The sequence below is a fragment of the Diceros bicornis genome, chromosome 1, assembly GCF_020826845.1.
Source record: "Diceros bicornis minor isolate mBicDic1 chromosome 1, mDicBic1.mat.cur, whole genome shotgun sequence".
NCBI classification, from domain to species: domain Eukaryota; kingdom Metazoa; phylum Chordata; class Mammalia; order Perissodactyla; family Rhinocerotidae; genus Diceros; species Diceros bicornis.
The window spans coordinates 59,484,717-59,507,337 of NC_080740.1; the positions used below are offsets into that span (position 1 = coordinate 59,484,717).

A 22,621-nucleotide genomic window follows, 5' to 3' on the forward strand; every position below is an offset into this window, starting at 1 on the left:
TGCTAACATACTGGGCAAGGGAAGAACAGGATTTTTTGATAAATATGCTACATTAACCATATACTTGCTAATAATGGAAGTCAAGATACAGGCTATTATAGGAAAAAGAACTTGAAGCAGAGATATTAGAGAAATTTGAGGAAGCTTTAAAAAAATCTGAAAATGGCCGAGTTGTGATAGTACCCCTGCAGTGGGCTTGCTTGTTATGCTGAGCGTTCTTCCTGGGACCTTGTGTGCACCTGAAATGAGACAAGTCTTTCTCATGAGAAACAGCTAAGGACTTCAGAATAGAGCTGTCTCAGGACAGAGTCTGCATCGTCTCTGAAGGTAGAATACATTTCATGTAAAGGTTAGAGAATGGGGTCACATGCTTCGATGGTATCACAAATTATGAAAAGATATATGGTGGAAAAAGCCAAGGCCTTTTAAATTTTGAATAATAGTTCAAAACCCATTGAAATTTTACCAAGCAGATATTGAAATTCTGGATATCAGTGACAGTTCACAGGTTTTCTTAGACATCCCTTAAAATTAGCATAAGACTATTACTTGGCATGAGTTTCCAATTCAAGGATACTTTAAACTCCAGCATGGAAATACATCCTCTGCAAACTATAACCTGGAAAGCAATGCTTATTTCTATGAAAATTAAGATAAAAAGAGAGAACATTGCAGAACTGATCTTACAAAACAATTAAGACAAGGAAGAACAATTCTTTCATCATCTCATGTGACCACCAGATATGAAAAAGTGAAACATTCAGATCTGGAGGAGCCCACATACCCATAACTAAAGAAAAATGTAAATGACAATAGCCCAGTATGTCCCAGTTCCTTTAAATAAAACTACTTTGAAAGAAAATATTACATTGGAAACCATGCTCCTTAACACCAAGGCCAGGGATCACAAGGGCATTTACAGGGAAATGATATTTACCTTACTGAATTGTCAGACGGTGGCACAAATAGTAGAGAAAGAGATTAAGTTCCATGAAATATATTTAACTAAACAGCTGGACTCGAAGAGAACAGATCCCAGCATACAGTGTAACACTGCCCAAGACAATACGCAGTCTTAAGCAACTGAAACCACTTTTCCTTGATTCTAACTGAAATGATGCCTCTGTTTCAAATTTAAGCACATGTCCTCCCATGCATACATACCCGAAAATAATGGCAAAGGAACTTCCAACTTCTCACTGAAGACCACCACTCTCGACCAAGATGAGAACACCCAAATCACTTGCTCCCCAACAATTAGATTGAGTGGCCAGATAGGATTACCTGAGAAAGTGAGGTTTGAGCAGAGGCCTGAATGATAAAAAGCTAGTCATCAGAGTATCTGGAGACTGTTCCAAGAAGAGGGAACCATAAGTGCTAAATAAAGCTTTCTGGTGGGAGAGAGCTTTGCATCTGAAGTACAGAAAGAAGGCCAGGGGCTGGCCCGGTGACACAGTGGTTAAAGTTCGGCGCACTCAGATTCAGTGGCCTGGGTTCATGGATTCATATCCCAGGCGCAGATCTGCACCACTCATCAGCCATGCTCTGGCGGTGACCTACATACAAAATAGAGGAAGACTGGCACAGATGTTAGCTCAGGGCTAATCTTAAAAAAAAAAAAAAAAAGAGAAGATTGGCAACAGATGTTAGCTCAGGCAGAATCTTCCTCAGCAAAGAAAAAAGAAAAGAAGGCCAGTATGGCTGCTGTGTGGTGAGCAGCCTTCCTAGTCTATGTTTTCACATAGAATTCTTACTGGAAAACAAAAAGATAAAAACCAGAGTTCAAAACACAGTCTTTCAGAGACATGAATTGTCACAGTTTGCCCAAATTTTTCATCTCAAATAAACATTTGATCTCCAAATTCAAAATGTCAGGCTTTATGACATTTAAAACTGAATATAAAGATCTCATTGGCCTCATATATAGACATAATGCAAAATGGAGGCCATATGGACATGAATGTTTATTGCAGCATTCTGTATAATAGCAAATTTAAAATGGAACAACCTAAGTGAACAACATTAGGGGAGTGCATAAAATGAAGAAAAGTTCTGTATCATGAAAAAAAGCAGTAAATCTATATATGCTGATAAGAAAGGACACTCATAATACATTTTCGAGTGATAAAGTTTTAGAATAGTGTCTATAACAAAATCCTGTTTTTTGCTTTACAAAACTATGTATATGTATAGAACTAATTGTACCCCAAATAAAGGTCTGGAATGATACATATCAAAATGTTAACAGTAGTTTACCCTAGAAAGTTGGTGTGAAAGGGAGGGTTTTTTTTTGTGTGAAATCTCTGCATTCAAGTTTTTCAGTGAGTCTTTATTTCTATATTTTAAAACACTAATTTAAAAACATTTCTTCAAAACTTCTGTTCATGAACCCAGAAATACTGAAAACTATAGCCTAACTGCACACCACACTTATTAGCCCAGGGAGCTGTGAGGAAAGAGAGTCTTTTTTGTAACTGCATTTACTTGAAGGAAAATGGGTCCCAATCTTCTTCAGTTATGTCTTTCTCTTTTGTAGTTTATATAACAGAGAACTACTCTTTGTTATGGAGTTTTTAATATTAATGCAAGGCCACGCCATAAATAAATCAAATAAAAAACAATAAAGCTACAGTAGAAAGCTGAGAATTTGTGCTGCGGATATACTGTAAGCAAACTTTGTTTCTGCTATAATTTATAAATTTGATTTAGAAAGATTCTTTACTTTGAAATCAGTCAACCACATTTAAAATAGCCATTTCTTTATATACTTTTCTACCATTTCCATCACTCTTTAATTCAAATAATTATTTAATCTGTTATGTTCAGACCCTAGTAAATAGGCAATAATAGTTTGCTTTCATTGTTAATCTACTATATTCCAGGCATTGTTCTAAGTCCTTTATATGTAGCAACTCAACAGCCCTATGAGGTAGGTAATATTATCACCTCCACTTTAGAGATGAGAAAATTGAGGCAAAAAGATTAAGTTACTTGCCCAAGATCATAAAATAGGTCACTGAGCTAGGATACAAACTCAGGCACTACATCTCTTGACCTTGATATTTTAATCTCTTTACTATTTTTTAGTAAGTTTACAGTGACTAACAACCAAAGCGCATACTCTGTGAATTTACAGCATAGGGGTATACGAACAACAGGTAATTTAGACTTTAGTACGGTAAATGCGTAACAGGGGATTTATCCCAGTAGACTATTACAGAGTGTATGAGATTACAGACACTCAGTGTCTAGTTCAGTACTTCATATCCAGTGTCTGCTACTGTTTGGCACAATAAATATTTGTTGAATGAGAGGGAAATACAGAGTAGAGGGAAAGTCATACCAGACTTAACCTAGATGGAGGAGATCAAGAAAGCCTTGCTGGAGTTAGTGTTATTTAGGTTGAGAACTAGGGGTTACGCAGGACTTGGCCTTACGTAAAGGAGAGTCTTCTAGGTGGAGTGAATAGCTTGTTAAAAGGTTCTAAGGCCCAGGAGAGGAAGAGGAGTAATTAAACTCCTTGAAAAAATGTAAATGCAGTATGGATTGAAAATAGTGAGAGGATGTGGTGAGATGAGGCTGAAAAGGTAATTGGAGCACTCAAAATCTTGTGTGTCCTTTTAAGAAATACAAACTTAGTCCTGAAAGCAATCATGTGCCCCTGAAGGATTTTAAGCATGGGATTGACAAAATCAAATGTATCTTAGAAAGATCACTTTGGTGGCCGGGTCAAAAAACCAAACTGGACGGTAAAGAAAACGTTTGCACACACACACACAGTTAGGAAGCTATTGCCATTTGCTAGGCAAGAGGTAATGGCTTGAACTAGGACAGTGGGGATGAAGTATTGTGACTGAAGAGCTTTTCAGGAAGTAAAACCAGGAGTAAGGGGGCGTTGTCAAAGGTTATGGGTTAAGTTTCTAGTTTTAGCAACTGGGATTTGTGTTAGTGCCATTTATTTTCACTGAGTCATCAAACACAAGAGGAAGAGCAGGCTTTCAAGGAAAGGAAGAAATTATGAGTTCCAATTTGGAAGAGTTGAGTTGCCTGAGGGATACTTACAAGTGAGTGTTTACAATACACAGCTAAATACACCAAATTTGAAGCTCAGAAGAGATCAGGCTTAGAAATATGGATTTGAGAATCAGCATAGAGCTAATAACGGAAATCAGAATAATGATATCTGCTAGACCATTTTGACTAGAGGCAGCATCTCTCCCCATTATTGATGGAACTCAGCCATCACTGGTGTTGAGATCTTTATAAGAATAATTATTTTGATAAATGATCCACTGTAAAGCCAAACATGGTGGGAGCTCTTCAGATGTCAATCTTCTAAGTGCAGTAAAATACCAAACATATTAAAACAGAATTTGTAACCTAATACTCTAACATATTAAGAAAATCTGCCCCTTACTTGCAAACCTCAAGAAATAATCCGAAGCCTAGATATTGAGAGAAACCCTGCTTAAGCCTCTATACTCTGTATTGAAATCTTAAAATTATGAAAATATTTTGTTAAAAGAAAAATGATGGTCAGATAATGCAAGAGAAAAATTAGTTTTGTGAGGTCTCCCAATGTCAGCATGTATGATTGTAGACTTGAGAAGTCTGGAAAATTGATTTTGTTTAACATTTCACCACTGCTTCTTGTCAAATACAAAATTAAAATGGGCTTTTTAAATATTTGCTTCATGAGGCTAATACTTTCAAACCAAAGCTTTTCTTTATAAACCAATCTGTCAGAAAAGAATTGCACACAGCTCTGCATTATGTAAATTTTAACATTAATTTTTCAAAAATAGTTCAAGTGTGAGGCATTAGAATCTTGAGAGCCTGGAAAGTTTAAGAACATGAAAATTATGTTTAAGAAATTCTGAAATATCAGACTACAGTACTGACTTCCTTTATGAGCAATTTTGACCAACTGACATGGACAAATCACTTCAGTTCTCAGAATATTAAATAATTGCAGAAATTAAGTTGAAAATATTTAGAAATACAATCTTAATCCAAACCAATGGAATGATTCAATGAACAGTACTTGATAGCCCTTACTTTGTTTTGTTTCTAATATTTTAAGCAGATGTGTAGTACTTAAAAAAAAAAAAGATAAAAATAGACCTACATGTACAAAAATTAGGGTAGTTTAGGAAGGTTCTGTACCTAGTGTTTCCTAACTTCCAAATGGAGCAGGTGGATTGGAAACTTAATATAATGCAAAGATGACATTTCCCAATTTCTTTGCCCCCCGCTGTTGGGTTTTCCCTAAAACCCAACATAACTGTTTCTTTCCCTACAAAACACGATCAAATTGCTCAGTCATTAAATCCCACCAAGAAACCACCTTATAAGAGGATCTGACACACCCACTACCCCTAAAAAAGGAAGACACATTATGAGGTGAAAATTAGTTGCTTTTATTTATTGTGTTAAAACAACTTTAAGAAACTATTTGCAACTCTACATGTGGAAAATTGCTTGGAATAGCTAGGAAAATAGCTACTGCATAGGAAAACATATGCAAACTAGCTTCACTGCTTCCAGACTAGACTCTTATTGATCTCAGATGTCACCACAAAGCAGCAACACCAGCTTTTGGCAAATGGAGAAATAGCAGCAAAGTCCTGCAGTGAGGCTGTGATTACTAAGGTTGAACTGTTCATTCCACTAACCCTACAACTTTCCTACAATCACTTATCTGTCTATACATTCCTACTTTTTACAGGACAAACACCTAGCAAAGTGGTTCTGAGAGACAAATGAAATAGAAATTCACATTTATATTTGTTTATAAAACAAACACAATAGAAGGCAGTGGAGGAAATCAGAACTATTGCAAAATTATAATATCTAGTCCAGGTGATGAAGCCAAGAACTTTCCTTTAATGTTGACTAGTCTAAGGAATGAAATTCAGTATCAAAGCTCTTCTCACTTCTCTAGGAGTGATTCTAGCTCTTCCTGCAAAGAGCTGAGCTGCTCCTTTTCTCGGTCTTCCTTTTGTTTGAGTTCATCCAGCACAGCCTGAAACCTGTTCTTGAGGGCCAGGTTTTCTACTTTCATGATGAGATCTTCCTGTCGCTTTGCCCTGTCCTGTGTCTCCTGGAGCTTGCCTTTCATGTTATCAATCTGTTTCTGAATTCCCATAACCAGCGGATTAGTTCCCTCATTTTCTTGGTGCTGTTCATCTGATTCATTTAGCTTGTCCTGTAGCTGTCTTTCCAGATCTTCCTCAGTGTCAATGATGTTTATATCTTCTTCATCCTGATGCTGTGTCTCATCTTCGTCTTCACTGCTGCTGCTGAGATCATTGAATATCTCCCGAAGCTCATCGTGTTCTAGTGAGTCATGGCCCTGCCTGTGGCCAGACATTCCTGGAGAAGAGATATCAAGGCCTTGATTTTCTGTTTCTTTTGTTTCATCTTCAGCAATTATTTCCCAACGAGTACTGACAGCTTCAGCATCTGTACTCAGCAACCGCTTCACTTCTTTTTCCACATCTGGAGATTCAATATACTTCTTCTTTGCTGTCTTCCGGAACCTTCTCTTTCTGACATTTTTTAGAGGCAGAGTAATTCCATGGTTCCATATAAACTTCTTCTCTTTGTCCTTATCCTTTTTCTTGCTTGCTTTGGGATCAGCAGTAGCAACTGGTTCCTCCACAGGAGGGCACAGATCACCATCAACTGTGGAGACAAGCATCTGACAGATATCAGCTGTCTTGTAAAAAGTTTTTTTATCAATGGTTTTCAGACTTTCCATAACACACGGCAGATCTACCAATTTGGAGGCCAGTGGGACCCGGTCCACTCTGACGATTCCATGACGCCCATCAGGGTGTAGCTCAATTGTCAGTCTGTCCTTCAGGTTGACATGACCAGACTGTACTGCCCGCCTCACAGTAGAGGCATATTCTGGAGGTAGCCGTAAGATAAACTGGCTTTCTAGTTCGTGAGGAGCATCATCTTTGCTCTTACTCATCTTTATTTCTTTCAGACTCACTTCTCCAATAACCACTTGTTGCACTAAAAAGTTCCAGCTATTGCAGCAGTTAGAAAGACCTGTTTGCTATGAATGGAAATCTTTAATTACAAATAGTTCTCGGTAGTACAGCAGCTAAGCATCTATTTTCTCTTAATTTTGAATTAAGCCCCAAGTCTTTCTAAATATTCTGTGCCTGAATACCAGTGGTTACTGACACCATGACTTATTCAGTTCGGTCCATTTAGATCTACTAGCTGCAATGCCAAGTTCCAACCTCTAGATGCCGCTGCCGAACAATGCAGAGAGAGCAAGCTAGCAAGAAAGCAAATGGCGGCTCCTGCAGAAAGATTTTCGGCACAGAAAGTAAGGCCCAGCAGACACTCCCAATCCACAAAAGGTCCCGGAACAAAGATATTCAAAAAGCGGAGCGCAGTGAGCTCTCTTCGCCTCGGGTACTTACAATCGAGTGACGACTATAAACCCAGCTTATCCAGACAGGAGCCAGCGGAAGCAGCAGCAACTCGGCGCGAGGCGGCCGGGCCGAGCGTCTCCTTCCTGATTCCTTTGTTCTTCCCGGCTCGTAGCAAAGCGATCCGCTACTGCTTATCAATGAAATGGCCCAGGATGGGCAGCACGAAAGCTCACCGGGACCCGCAGCGCCCAGCGCCAAGCTGCAGCTCCGCAGCGAGACAAACCTCTGGGCGGAGCTGCAGACGTAGCGGAGGAGAAAGCACTACGTCACTGCGCGAGGCGGCCAGCGGCTGTGAGTGACAGCACGCCTCACGCGGAAGTACGAACTGCCCCAGCGCGCGCAGGCGCAACGCACAATTACGCTATCCGGCGTGATTTGGCTTCTCGCGAGAAGTTGGCTTTACGCGTTAAAAGTGACAGTGTTTCATAAACAGTTATTGGTTTGAGAAAATTTAGAGAAAACGGTTCCAAGAAAGACGTAGGTCCTGCCGCCACCCCCGTCGCTGAGCCAGAACTTTCACCGGATCGCCGTGGGGCGGGACAGCGTCTAGGCTTCCGGGTGATTTCCGGAAATAGGGCGTCCGTGCGCAAAGCGTCTTTGCTTCTGGAAACGGCTCGGATGCTCCCCCGGGTATATCCAATATGGAGCCGATACAACAATTTATAGTTAACCATACAGTGGATTTTAAAGTACCCAAGTCAGTCGAGTGAGGAGGACATGCTGCTCACTATATAATTCTATTTTTTGTTGTTGATTATGAAAATGCCCAAAGGGGACTCATGCCTCAGGGTCTGTTACCGTTTTGACGGACCCCAAGGGAACAAGGGTGATTTCTCTTTTTAATATGTTTAGTTTAGATATAAATGTAAACAGAGAAGTAAGTGTTCTTCTGGAGGCACGTATTTGTTTAGATCAGAGTTGTCTGGTAGACAAATAGTCTGATCGAAGTAGAATATAACTGAAGTGTTACTACCTGCCACTCACTTGCCAGTAATTTTTAAATAGTTCGGAATGTTTTTCATTCCACCCTTGCTGTTTTGATAACTGTTTTCTGCTTGTCTCTTCTCTGGGTATTCAGGTATTCATCAACACGTATTTATAGTAGTTTGGCCTAACTATGTAACAGTTTCCACTTATTTATTTCCATTTATTTTTTAGTAGGATCAGCTTGGTAGAGCATCAAGGTCATTAAAAATTTAATTTCTGTCCTCTAAAATATTAACAACTGCATCTAAATTTGAGAGACCGCTCTTAAAATGGGACTAACATTTTCAAAATTCACTTTATTTCTTTATGTACTTATTGTCTCCCTCACCTCAGATTGGAAGCTCCATGATAATCAGGAGTCTTCTATCTAGTTCATCATGGCCCAATGCCTAGGATCAAAACGTGAGAGATATACAAAAAATATTTGCTAATTGAATGAAACAATTGATCCATCTAGAAAGAACATATAGTCTAACTTCCACAATAATTTGCGAGAGAAAATACATTCTATGTGACCTTAAAATGAGATAGAGCCACTTCATAAACATTTACTCTTTAGTCAAGGACAGTGCCAATTGTTATGAGCAGAGAGTTTTGCTAATAGTGTGTGTGAATGTGTCCTCTTTGGTTTAGGTAGACTGTCATACTGTGTATCATAGGAGGAAATTAAAGTGGTATGACACCAGTTTGGTTTTTTTATATTAAGTTTGAAGGAGATGTTATGCTCTTCAGATAACTGTACATTAGTTCTCTCTGTTCTATAATGTGTTGAAAAATCTTAGCTGATTTATCTGTAAGTTCCAGGATGATGTATTTCCTCTTTTTGAAGATGAAATTTTTTTTACTGTGCTTGTCCTTTAATTATACCTGATTTTACTTATTTTATAGATATGAGTTTAACAGCTAGCCTCTGCATAATGTTTTATTTAACCATATAAAATGTGAGTCCATGCTTATACATGAAAATAATCCAAATATTGCTTTGCATTTTATTGCCTGTGAGTTTTATGATGCTCAAATAATCCTTGTCAGAGAAGTAACTTGAGATAAATTCTATGCAATACTGATTTGCCAAAATTATGATGTATTTTAGTTAGTAAGCCTTTAAATGGAAGATTATCAGATATAATTAAAAAGGTTAACTGAAGTTTCCCCTAAAGTATCTACCTCTTTCAATCCCGAAACATATTTTCTGCTTTTGAAATGAATGCATTTTCTGAGTGCTGTTTTTTGTTTTTTGGGTTTTTTTGTAGGGGGATATTCACCCTATTCTATTGCCAATCTTCCTCCTTTTTTCTTCTCCCCACCCCCCAACCCCCAGTACATAGTTGTGTATAGTTGTAAGTTCTTCTGATTCTTCTATGTGAGCCACTGCCACAGCATGGCTACTGACAGACGAATGGTGTGGTTCTGCGCCCAGGAACCAAACCCCAGCCACAGAATTGGAGCATGCTGAACTTGAACTGCTAGGCCATGAGGGCTGGCTCTGAATGCTGGTTTTTTTGGAGGGGAAATTGCATTGATCCTAAAGCTAAGGGCTCTATCACATCATCATTACCTGAATGTCTATTGATAAATCCAGTTGTTTTTATTTATCAAAATCATTAGACATACAGAAACATTCTGAATTGATGAAAGAATTACACTCCGGTGGTTGTTCCACAGAATATCTGTGAGACAAGTGAACCAAAAGATTTGGGGAGAGCAATAAATTCCCCAGTGTGGTAACAAGTTCTCCAAAAACTTCCTTTCTATAATAAAGGAGTATCACAATCAGGCTAATGCTGTATGTTTGAAAATTTTCTGTAATAAACTTTTGATAAACTTTCAAGTTCCTTATACTGCGGAAGTTAAAAATTATGGGTGATGGGAGAAGCCTTGCTTATATTTTTGAGATAGAAAATTATAGGGGTGAGGAAATAGCAAACACCCCAAAAAAGTACACTTACATACTGCAATATCAGTATATAAACAGTAAAAAGCAGGTTAACTAAAATTTAGCAGTCTCCTGTATCAAATAGGATGCTTTCCATAGAAAAAAGACCAACCTAAGAAAAGACCAACAGTGGTTTAAATAATCAGAAAATCTGTTATCTCAAAAAACAGGTAGTTGAGGGCCGGCCCCATGGCTTAGTGGTTAAGTGCTCGAGCTCTACTACTGGCGGCCTGGGTTAGGATCACATGCGCACACCGACGCACTGCTTGTCCGGCCATGCTGAGGCAGCGTCCCATATACAGCAATTAGCAGGATGTGCAACTACGACATACAACTATCTACTGGTGCTTTGGGGAGAAAAAGGGAAGAAGAAGAAAAAAAAAACAGGTAGTTTAGGGCAGCTCTGTCCAATAGAAATATAAGAGCCACAAATGAAAGCCAAATATGTGATATTAAATTATCTGGTAGCCACATTAAAATGGCAAAAAGAAACGAATTAATTTCAATAACATTTTATTTAACCTAATAGTCCAAAATATTATCATTTCAACATATAATCAATGTAGAAATTATTAATAATGTATTTTATTCTTATTTTGTACTAAATCTTTGAAATCTTGCGTGTATTTTACACTTAACAGTACATCTCACTTTGGACTAGCCACATTTCAAGTGCTCAAGGCCACATGTGGCTGGTGGTTACCATATCGGACAGTGCAGTTCTAGAAGTATGGCTGCCTCTAGGCATGACAGAATCATTGGCTGGCATAAATTGTTTTTTTCTTCCTAATTTTGGAGAATGGGCATTTATTTTTACTTTTTCTATTATTCTTTCAGCTTTGCCCTCATCTCCTTGTAAGCTTACAAAGTCTGTGGTCACAAGAAACCTGCCAACAGTAACTGGGGAACTTCCTTCCTTGTCTATGGTAAGTTTAGAGAGTGGCTCCCCCCAACCTAAGTCTGTCTTTCAATTTGATTGGACCAACTTAAGCCATGTACCTATCCCTCAATATGTACCTATGGCTCAATAATAGTCACCAGGGGAATACCCTAAGCCTGTGATTTTCAAAATGGTAGGGAGGAGGTGATATTTGGTAATGTCTGGAGACATTTTTGATTGTCACAACTGTGGGGGTGGGGTCTACTGGCATCTAGTGGGTAGAGGCCAGGGATGCTGCTACATATCCTACAATGCCCAGAACAGTCCCCCCACAGCAAAGAGTTATCTGGCTCAAAATAGTTCCAAGCTTGGGAAATCTTGCCCTAAGTTTATTATTTTAAGCCTATATTCCTAACTAAACACTGACAAGAGGACCCCATTATTGGGTTTAGATCTATCAGAACCTACTACAGCTCTGAATACATTCAGCTTCCCCTGAGGTACAGGGAGGGTGGACACCTAAACTAAAAGAAAAGTGTTAGAAGAGAGGAAAGGGCTTGGGCAACTGTCTCAGTCCTGTCAGGCTGCTATAACAAAATACCATAAACTGAGGGGACTGTAAACAAGAGAAATTTATTTCTCAGTTCTGGAGGCTGAGAAGTCTGAGATAAAGGTGCTGGCAGATTTGGTGTCTGGTGAGGGCAGGCTTCCTGGTTCATAGATGGCAGTCTTTTCGCTGTAACCTCACGTGGTAGAAGGGGTAAGGGAGCTCTCTGCAACCTGTTTTACAAAGGCACTGATGCTATTCATGAAGATTTCACCGTCATGACCTAATCACCTCCCAAAAGCCCTACCTCCAAATATCATCACACTGGGGGTTAGGTTTCAACATATGAATTTGGGGGGGACACAAACATTCAGTCCATAGAGGCAACTAATAGTATCCGTGAAAGAGCTGATTATTTGGGGGATTATAATAATATATATGTAATTCCAAAAAACATACAAATGGCCAGTGAGCACATGAAAAAATGCTCAACTTCACTAACTGTTAGGGAAATGCAAATCAAAACAAAAATGAGATAACACGTCACACCCATTAGGATGGCTACTATCAAAAAAACAGAAAATAACAAATATTGGCAAGGATGTGGAATAACTGAAGTTAGTTCTGTTGGTGGGAATGCAAAATGGTACAGCCACTGTGGAAAACAGTGTGGTGGTTCCTCAAAATATTAAAAATAGAATTACTATATGATCCAGCAATTCCACTTCTGGGTATATACCCAAAAGAATTGAAAGCAGGGTCTGGAAGAGATATTTGTACACCCCTTGTTCATAGCAGCATATTCACAAAAGCTAAAAGTTAGAAGCAACCCAAATGTCCATTAGCAAATGAATGGATAAGCAAAATGTGGTACATACATACAATGGAATATTATTTAGCATTGAAAAGTAAGGAAATTATGACATATGCTACAACATGGAAGAACCTTAATGATTTCATGCTATGTAAAATAAGCCAGTTACAAAAAGACAAATCCTGTATGATTCCATTTATATGAGATATTTAGGGTAGTCAAAATCATAGAGACAGAAAGTAGAATGGTGTTTGCCAGGGGCTGGAGAGAGGAGAGAATGAAGAGTTATCATTTAATGAGTATAGGTTTCAGTTTTACAAGATGAAAAGAGTTCATGGTAGTGATGGTTGTACAACATTATGAATGTATTTAACACCTCTGAACTGTACACTTAAAAATGGTTAAGATGGTAAATTTTATGTTATGCGCATTTTACCACAATAAAAAAAGAAAAAAGACCTACCAGCTGGGAGAAATATTTGCAAATCATATATCTGACAAGGGGTTAATCTCCATAATATATAAAGAACTCACACAACTGAACCACAAAAAACAAACAACCCGATCAAAAAATGGGCAAAGGATATGAACAGACATTTTCCCAAGGAAGATATACAGATGGCCAATAGGCACATGAAAAGATGTTCGACATCACTAATCATCAGGGAAATGCAAATCAAAACTACGGTGACATATCACCTTACAGCCATTATAAATGGCTATAATCACCAAGACAAAAAAATAAATGTTGGAGAGGTTGTGGAGAAAAGGGAACCCTCATTCACTGCTGGTGCGAATGCAAACTGGTGCAGCCTCTACAGAAAACAGTATGGAGATTCCTCATAAAGTTAAAAATAGAAATACCTTATGAGCCAGCTATCCCACTACTGGGTATTTATCCAAAGAACTTGATATCAACAATCCAAAGAGGCTTACGCACCCCTATGTTCATTGCAGCATTATTCACTATAGCCAAGAAGTGGAAGCAACCCAAGTGTCCCTCGACTGATGATTAGATAAAGAAGATGTGGTATATATATACAATGGAATACTACTCAGCCATAAAAAAGACAAAATTGTCCCATTTGCAACAACATGGAGGGACTTGGAGGGTATTATGTTAAGCGAAATAAGCCAGACAGAGAAAGACAAACATTGTATGATTTCACTCATATGTGGAAGATAAACTAACACATGGACAGAGAGAACAGTTTGGTGGTTACCAGGGGGAAGGGTGTTGGGGGGTGGGCACAAGGGGTGATGGGGTGCATTTATATGGTGACTGACAAATAATAATGCACAACTGAAATTTCACAATGTTATAAACTATTATGACATCAATAAAAAAGAAAAAAGTATCTATGTACTTAAAAAGTATGGCTAGGCATCAAATATAAATTCTCTATATCAGTAATTATATAATGCGATTACTGGTGATTTTAAAATTTTATCAGTATTTTCTATCTTTTTATAATGAAAATTTATTTTGTAGAATTTACAGTGAGAATTTCTTTTTGTAATGTAAAATTCTTTTTACAATGGATAATTTCTTGAGTAAAAAATTTTTAAGAAAAAGAAGCTTCAATAGTGTGTCATCTTCAAAAGGAAATGTCAAGAGGGAAAATTCTGTAAGAATTCTTATTTTAAGTCAATGTGATTTTTAATAAATTAAGATGTTTGATTTAAATTTTCTGGAAAGACCGTTGTATTAGTATTTTGTCAAAAGGAAATAATGACTTGCAGTCTTTGTACTAAACCAGCTGGTTTTCTAAGATGAGTCCCGGAAATAAAGCCAATATATACATACAGTCTCCGGTGAGGACTTTCAGAAATAACATGCGGTAGATATGTACCAGGCCTCTGGGTGCCGCTGTTGGCCAGTCCGTGGCTAGAGTGAAACAAAGCAATCCTCCGACGATTCTGACGCAGCGATCCCCGCAGACTTTGGAGAAACACATCAGGAGCGGACTCTGCTCGCCATCTCTCCCGCCATCTGGTCCAAATAACGGGGGCAGGAACGCCAGGATGTTTAATGACCCCAAATGAGGCGCTGCCTTTTTTTTCCAGAGCACCTTTGTAATCCGGGAGCAACCGCAGCGAGGTGTATCCGGATCTGAGAAGCAGCAACAAGAAGAAACAGGAAGAAGTCTCCTACAGGGAAGGTGCGCAGAGCGCAGGAAGCGCTGTTTCCCCTCCTGCTGTCTTTGTTCAACCTAATGAACTACGTAGCAGACGCGCTACTTCCGGAAGAGACAGCCAGGGCTTTAAAAGTGGGAAATCTCGCCAAAGATCTGCGTCTCCGTGAAAAGAACCATGAGTGAGCGCTGAGAAGCCTGTCTTTACCGCCAGCTAAGAGAGCAGGGACGAACTGAGAATGACAGGATAGATCTAGCGGATATGCCAGCGGAAGTCCCTAGGCCCCTTGAATGTGACATGTTCGCTGAAAATCCTATAAATGCTTCTAATATAAAGGTATTCATCCTAGATAGAAATAACATATGGCTTTTACTGCAGACATTTTGTTTTGAAAATTCTGGAAAACATCTTAATAGGAACAAAGTTTACTCCTAAACAACAGTAGATTTGGACCCTGCAAGTAATTCTGTACAAATTTATCAGATTAGTTTCAGTAACCATCTCTCTTGCTCCCAGAAGTAAAAGAGAGCATTAGGCCAATAAATATTCTGGTTGCTACTGGAGAAATCTGGACCAGAGGAGCAGAGCTGCCACCACTTAATGGTGCGGAGGGGGCAGAACAGCTCAGGGAGAGATTTGGCTCGTGGATGCCAAAGCCAGTCCTCCCAAACCGAGCCACAGGAGTACAGCAGAGTCCGCCTGCAGGAGAACCTGCCCTCCACCTCCTCGTCTGCATTCTTCAGGTGATCCGCACTGACCTAGATGACACCCTTTAAGGTGGAGTTCTACACTTTCTACACAATCTCACAGGGCGTACAGAATATATCTACTGGCCAATAACGACAGCACCATCTTTGCTTTTGAAGAATGAATTACATCTTGTGGTAGAAGAGAAGACTGGAGGCAGTTTAAGGGCCTGTTTCCGAGTCCTGGTTGAAACGGAGGTTGAGAACTATAATGCTATATAGGCAGGTGACTTCCAGCTGGGTGTCTAGTCTGACCTGGACTTGGTGCCCTACGTGCCTCCTGTTTCTTGCTGACCAGTGACCCAGCGCTGTGGGTGCTGTCATCGCATGTGTCGATGAGCACAGAGCACAGTGGTGTTCACTGCACCCTACCTTTGAGCTGGCTTTACGGGCCCGTGGCCAGAGTCTGACTGGGCTCAGTGTCGTCCTGAGCCTGCCTATAATGGTGGACTACCACCTTGAAAACACACAGAGGATGCTATGCCAGGAACTGCAGCGGGAAGTCGCAGCCCTCTTTGATGCAGCACCACGCATTGTACAGCCCTGCTACCTGGTCACCAAGGTGGATGCTGACTGGAGTGCAATGCCTGGCTGGCCTATCACATGCTTCAGACCACCTAATCCGACTCTTCAACCTGGCGATGCACAAAAGCAAGATGTGCGCTGTGGTGCTGCGGGTGACAGAGATGCTGCTCTCCAGGGCTTGCAGGTCACTGTATGCATGACAGTCGTCATGCTGCACCTGGTCTTTGCCTACAGTTTGCAGGAGTTGCTGCTGGACCTCAGTGACCACCTAGCACCTGCCGCCAGGCAGGGAGAGCTACAGTTTTACCTGGTCGTGCCCTTGGCCTTGATCTCTGTGCTCTTCCTCCTCACAGTGACTCTGGCCATCCCCTTGCATCTTTTACGTTCCTCCAGCCCTGCTTTCAGCCTGGTCTCTGGTCCAAGCCTGGATTTGGAGTTGCTGCCACTTCAGGGAGAGAGATTTGCCCTATTCCTACGATCCTTGTGTGGCTTCAGATATTTCAAAATCTTAATTTAATTTCTTCAAGTTAACTCAAGAAACATCTTTCAACTGGATATTCTCTGTAGCGCCAGCAATGAAGACTTAAGTATTACATTGGATTCAAATGTATACATGTGAGTTTTAACACTTTTATTTCATAGATATCATCCTGTTGTAAATCAGTCCTGCTTGTTTTTTATTGTTGGCTGTGGGAATTGGGGCTGTGAGCTCTACAAGTTTACTTGCTAGTTTCTATATATATTTTCATTTGTCTCATTAGCCTGGAGGATTCCTCTGGGGAAAGATTTGTACCTATTAATTTATGTTCTGAAAAATTATGTTTCCTGCTAAAGAATCCTTTGCTTGCAATATTGAACTCTTTAAGTTTCTGCCCTTCTGATTCTACAGAAACAAAAATTCTCTTTCCAAGAACTATTCTTGTGGTCTTTGATTGTTTCCTTTCTTTCCTCATTTTCCAGACCATTCTCAGTCATGGTATCCATAGGTTGGCTGCCAATATCTGGCCCAATTTGTTCCTGGAAAATGTCAACCTGTGGAATGCAGAGAACATTCTTCCCTAACTTTTCGGTAAAAATAAATAAATCACTCTAAGCCTGAGACATTTTATTTAGGAACCTTCCCTAATTTTGCAATGAGTAAAAGAAGGAAGGCAACCTAGTTTAAAAATCCTTCTTTTTAATAAAACCAACTTCTTTTAGGGAAAATATTGTGTGATTGTAGGAGAATACATATTATCCTAATAAGGCTGTTGGAAAATAAAGATGTGGCCTTTTTCTTTTTAGTTTTGAAGAATAATGTCACTACCTCTTTTGTCTTGTAAATTTGAAATCTAAATTAGATGTTCATGTGACATTTTTCCAGTAAAATTCCAAGAGCTCAATGTCATTTTATGTAAAATATATTACCTTTGGGTGAATTAAAAGGTCTTTAAAAAACCCAAATTAAAGGTCTATTAAAATCCATATAATATATAGACACTTCAGAAAAAGAGGAAAAGTAAGGATAGGGATAAAACATGTCCTTCAAAATATCAAGGTTTCTGATAAATATTCAAAGCACAATGGAAAGGAAATGGGCAGTCCAATTTTTTAAAGTCTAGCTTACATTCTAAAAGTTTATTTTTCCCTTCAATTTTTTTCATCCTCTTCTATGTGGCTTGGGAAATTATCAGGTGGTCAAGATATACTACAGAAGAAGTGGAAGGATGATTTTGTCCTTTTTTGTGATATTCCCTGAATAGCAAACAGGGAAAGCAGATAGCCTGGGAATACTGGGATTCTACAGTATATTGCAATTTAGCAACATTTAGATATGATTAATTAAGTGAACATAGTAGTTTCTCCTTTTCATACATGTATTGTAGAATGCTTAACTATTTTCTTGACAATAAACTAAAACTGAAGGAAAGATAAATTACCTTAATGAGAAGAGAAAATTTAAGTATTATCTAGGAGTGCAGTAACTGGTTAGGACTCTGGGCGCCGCTGTTCACCAGTCTGGAAGATGCAGGCAGCATACACACACAAGCCCAGAGAAGAAAAAAAAAACAATAACTTTTTAGAACCTCCATCACTGCCAGTTTGAAAACAGTCTCCCTGAGGCTGCCCAGATCCTGCTTCTGGACCACTTTCCGCTCTGAATTCTCCTGAAAATGGGTTTAATTTAGGCTCAGAAGAGCAGAGAAACGGTACCCTTTGTACCGGAACTAGGAGAAAACTACGAAGCAAGAGAGCAATGGCGATTCCCGTGAAGCTGCTCGGCGGCAGCAGGCTGGTCCTGCTGTCCTTTATTCTGGGGCTGTTGTTGGAAGCCCGGGCCGGGAAGATCCGCTACTCGGTGCCAGAAGAGACAGATGAAGGTTTCTTCGTGGGCAACATCGCCAAAGACCTGGGGCTACAACCCCAGGAGCTGGATGAGCGGAGAGTCCGCATCGTCTCCAGAGGTAGGACGCAGCTCTTTGCTCTGAATGCGCGAAGCGGCGGCTTGGTCACTGTGGGCAGGATAGACCGGGAGGAGCTCTGCGCTCAGAGCGCGCGGTGTCTGGTGAGTTTTAACATCTTGGTAGAGGATAAAATGAAGCTTTTCCCTGTTGAAGTGGAAATAATTGATATTAATGACAACACTCCCCAATTCCAGTTGGAGGAATTAGAATTTAAAATGAACGAAATAACCACTCCAGGCACCAGGATCCCTCTGCCTTTTGGGCAAGACCTTGATGTGGGTATGAATTCACTCCAGAGCTACCAGCTCAGCTCCAATCCTTATTTCTTTCTGGATGTGCAACAGGGAGCTAATGGGTCCCAACACCCAGAGATGGTGCTACAGAGACCCCTGGATAGGGAAGAAGAAGCTGTCCACCACCTCCTCCTGACTGCCTCTGATGGGGGCAACCCAGTTCGTTCAGGAACTCTCCGAATTTGCATTCAGGTGGTGGATGCAAATGACAACCCTCCGGTGTTTACTCAAGAACAGTACCACGTGAGTGTCCCAGAGAATGTGCCGCTGGGCACTCGACTGCTCATAGTAAAAGCCGCCGACCCACATGAAGGAGTCAATGGGGAAGTAACGTACTACTTTCATAATATAGACCACAAAGTGGCCCAGATATTTCAGTTGGATTCTTACACAGGAGAAATATCAAATAAAGAACCCCTGGATTTTGAAGAATACAAAATGTATCCAATGGAAATTCAAGCTCAGGATGGTGCAGGCCTCATGGCCAGAGCTAAGGTGGTGGTCAAAGTTCTGGATATAAATGATAATGCCCCAGAGCTGATCATCACCTCTGTCACTACTGCAGTCCCATAAAACTTTCCTCCTGGGGCCATAATTGCTGTTATCAGCGTGCAAGACCAGGACTCTGGAGACAACGGTCGCACTATATGTTCCATTCCTGAAAATCTACCCTTTAAATTAGAAAAGTTAGTTGATAATTATTACCGTTTAGTGACAGAAAGAACACTGGACAGAGAACTTACCTCCAGGTACAACATCACAGTAACAGCAACAGATCAGGGAACTCCAACTCTATCTACTGAAACGCACATTTCATTGCAAGTGACAGATATCAACGACAACCCCCCAGCCTTCCCCCAGGATTCCTACTCCGCCTTCATTCCGGAAAACAACCCCAGAGGAGCCTCTGTCTTTTCCGTGACAGCCCACGATGCCGACAGCAATGAGAATGCACGAGTCACTTACTCCCTGGCCGAGGACACCATCCAGGAGGCGCCTTTATCCTCCTACATCTCCAGCAACTCAGACACAGGCGTCCTGTATGCGCTGCGATCCTTCGACTACGAGCAGTTCCGGGAACTGCAGCTGAGGGTGATGGCATGTGACAGTGGGGACCTGCCACTTAGCAGCAATGTATCATTGAGTGTATTTGTGCTGGAGCAGAATGACAACGCACCCGAGATCCTGTACCCCACCCTCCCTACCGATGGCTCCACAGGTGTGGAACTGGCACCCCGCTCTGCAGAGCCTGGCTACCTGGTGACCAAGGTGGTGGCAGTGGACAGAGACTCGGGCCAGAACGCCTGGCTGTCCTACTGCCTGCTCAAGGCCAGCGAGCCAGGGCTCTTCACGGTGGGGCTGCACACGGGTGAGGCGTGCACAGCGCGGGTGCTGCTGGACAGAGACACGCTCAAACAGAGCCTGGTGGTGGCCGTCCAGGACCATGGCCAGCCCCCTCTCTCAACCACCGTCATGCTCACAGTGGCTGTGGCTGACAGCATCCCAGATGTCCTGGCAGACCTGGGCAGCCTCGAACCCTCTGCCAACCCTAACGACTCCAGCCTCACTCTCTACTTACTGGTCGCTGTGACCGCGGTCTCCTGCATCTTCCTCGCCTTTGTGATCCTGCTGCTGGCGCTCAGACTGCGGCGCTGGCACATGTCATGCCTGCACCAGGCTTCGGGAGGTGTATTGGCTGGCATGCCTGCCTCACACTTTGTGGGCGTGGACAGGGTGCAGGCTTTCCTACAGACCTATTCCCACGAGGTCTCCCTCACCGCAGACTCGAGAAAGAGTCACCTGATCTTCCCCCAGCCCAACTATGCAGACACGCTCATCAGCCGGGAGAGCTGTGAGAAAAAGGATTTTCTATCAGCACCTCAGTCTTTACTTGAAGACAAAAAAAAAAAACATTTTCTCAGGTAAACTTTTTGTAGTAAATCTATCTGGGTAAAAGTAATTCCTGAGTTTGCTTACTTACTTTCCCTCTTTACTACTAACAGTTCTTATATTTACCATATATCTATGTAGATTTCTATTTACAAATCCTGGGAAATCATTATTAAGTGTTTATATCCAGCTATATTTATAATGGTTCTTTCATTGAAAAGGAGACTGTAATTAATCATAATGTAGGTGGCTGGGATGAAGAATGTGTGTGAGGTGCCATCTCGGTTGTGGAAAGAGCACTGCATCAGAAACAAGGAGGTCTGGCTTCTAACATTTTCTTGCTTGCCTCTGGCTGAATAATTTTATTTTGCTGGGTTTACCATTTCTTATCCGGCAAGGACAGGGTTTGACTAGAAAAGGTCCACCAATATTTATGTGACTAATACTGTTTTAAAATTTCCTTAAGTTATAAATACCTCCTAATTTATCCCTAAATTTAATGTAGATGCCATCTGTCAGGGTGCTATTGAGGGATATTTGAAAAGGTAAAGATTGTCTAAGGTAGTATTTTTCGTTGTGATAATATAAAAATATGGAAATCTTTGTAAGCTGCAAATTTCAATTATTGTTAAATATCTTAGCCCTTTATTTTGAGATATTTTATGTGTGCTGAAGAACATCAAATGTTTAAGTAACATATGAAATGAAGTAATAAAATGAATGACATAAAATTTACTATGCAACTTGAGAAATAGTTTTGAAGCCTCTTGACTTCTATATTATGTCTGTAATGGAAATGACTAACAAAAATCAAGTATATGTTCCATTTTAATGTGCATCTTAACTCTTCACAAGAAATGCATCATAGGGGAGTAAGCCCATGCTTTTAAATAGTTACTCTGCTCCAATAAATTAAAGAGATAAATAAAATATAAAAAGAGGAAAGCAAAAGCATAATAAGCCACAAATAAAAGATAAATATATAAATGGAACAAGGATGGAACAGAAAGTGGTGAGCCAGGCTAAAGCTGTGGAGTTCTAGTCTTGGCTAGATGCAGGCATTGAAGGTCAGGAGAGTGTTCCAGCAGTGTAATTGGAACAAAGTGCTTCAAGCTAAACAAGGGACCTGAGCCAGGCTTACTACTTGAATCCAAAGTAAGCAATTAGGCCCCTCAGCTAGTTAAAAGGGGAAATCGCATAAAAATGCTGCCTACCAATTCCTACGGTCATAACTTGTTGCAAGCTGCAGACCAAGGGAGAGAAGTGGGTACAGATTCTGGCTTCAGAAAATGAGCACAAGTCTCAGACGTGAGCTGTGATATTCAGAATTCCGCTGCTGCACACCTTGAAAGCGCCATTAAAAGACCTAGTTATGGCCTGGGACCTGGGTTCAGGAAGAAACAATTTCAAAACCATTAGAGACAGAGCACTGAACTGAGGAGGGAAGAAAAGAAGGGGAGAAAGTAGGAGAGAGAGCAAATTAAAAAAAAAAAAAGCTCTTCCACTTAAAATAAAGGTACAAACCAAAATTTTGAAACACATTGTCTTTTGGATTTATTATTGCTAATGAGAAATTTTCTGTCAACAAATTGTCATTATTTTGTAGGTAATCTCTGTTTTTTCTCCGGTGGCATTTAAAAAATTTCTCTCATTCTTGCTGTATGTCTTAAGCATGGATTTTTATTTTTATCTTCTGTTTGGTACCAAGAGTACACTTTGAATTAATAATGTAAGTTATTTCAGTTTTCTTAGCTCTTATAATTTAAAATTTTGCTTCTGCGTATGTATAAATGAGCTAAGTTTACCTATTAAAACACTGAGATTACCAAATTGGATGATTTTTAAAATGCATCTATATTCTGCTGACAAGATACAAGCTTAAAACAAAATTACACTGGAATATTGAAAATAAAGATATATACACACACACAAGAAAACAGTCATGTCAATATAACAGCAAAGTAGT

General features: G+C 40.2%; 2 protein-coding genes and 1 long non-coding RNA gene across 5 annotated transcripts; 2 read left to right on the forward strand and 1 right to left on the reverse strand.

Annotated features, from left to right (window-relative positions):
• Positions 1 to 5,404: 5,404 nt before the first annotated feature.
• TAF7 (TATA-box binding protein associated factor 7) lies at positions 5,405 to 7,690 on the reverse strand. 2 transcript variants are annotated; one of them, XM_058542612.1, is made up of 2 exons: positions 7,446 to 7,690; positions 5,405 to 7,069 (listed from the first exon to the last, which is right to left on the reverse strand). In XM_058542612.1, the coding sequence occupies exon 2, from the start codon at positions 6,980 to 6,982 to the stop codon at positions 5,933 to 5,935; it is 1,050 nt and encodes a 349-aa protein (XP_058398595.1). In that variant the 5' UTR covers positions 6,983 to 7,069; positions 7,446 to 7,690; the 3' UTR covers positions 5,405 to 5,932. The 2 variants fall into 2 exon arrangements, with proteins under 2 accessions (XP_058398595.1, XP_058398594.1); XM_058542611.1 differs by having other exon boundaries at positions 5,405 to 7,322; positions 7,446 to 7,507.
• LOC131406564 (uncharacterized) lies at positions 7,640 to 15,188 on the forward strand. 2 transcript variants are annotated; one of them, XR_009220213.1, is made up of 3 exons: positions 7,640 to 8,087; positions 11,218 to 11,306; positions 14,689 to 15,188. It is a non-coding gene; the product is annotated as an uncharacterized LOC131406564 (long non-coding RNA). The 2 variants fall into 2 exon arrangements; XR_009220208.1 differs by lacking the exon at positions 14,689 to 15,188 and adding an exon at positions 13,579 to 13,845.
• A 3,076-nt stretch (positions 15,189 to 18,264) lies between these two features.
• On the forward strand, positions 18,265 to 22,408 carry LOC131406596 (protocadherin gamma-A1-like). The gene has a single exon (XM_058542616.1). It carries the CDS (start codon positions 18,265 to 18,267, stop codon positions 19,336 to 19,338), a length of 1,074 nt encoding a protein of 357 aa, XP_058398599.1. The 3' UTR covers positions 19,339 to 22,408.
• The last annotated feature ends 213 nt before the right edge of the window (positions 22,409 to 22,621 follow it).

Bases quoted from the DNA above. Each gene is read 5' to 3' on its own strand.
- TAF7 (XM_058542612.1), bottom strand. From the start codon at position 6,982: ATGAGTAAGAGCAAAGATGATGCTCCTCACGAACTAGAAAGCCAGTTT.
- LOC131406596 (XM_058542616.1), top strand. From the start codon at position 18,265: ATGGCGATTCCCGTGAAGCTGCTCGGCGGCAGCAGGCTGGTCCTGCTG.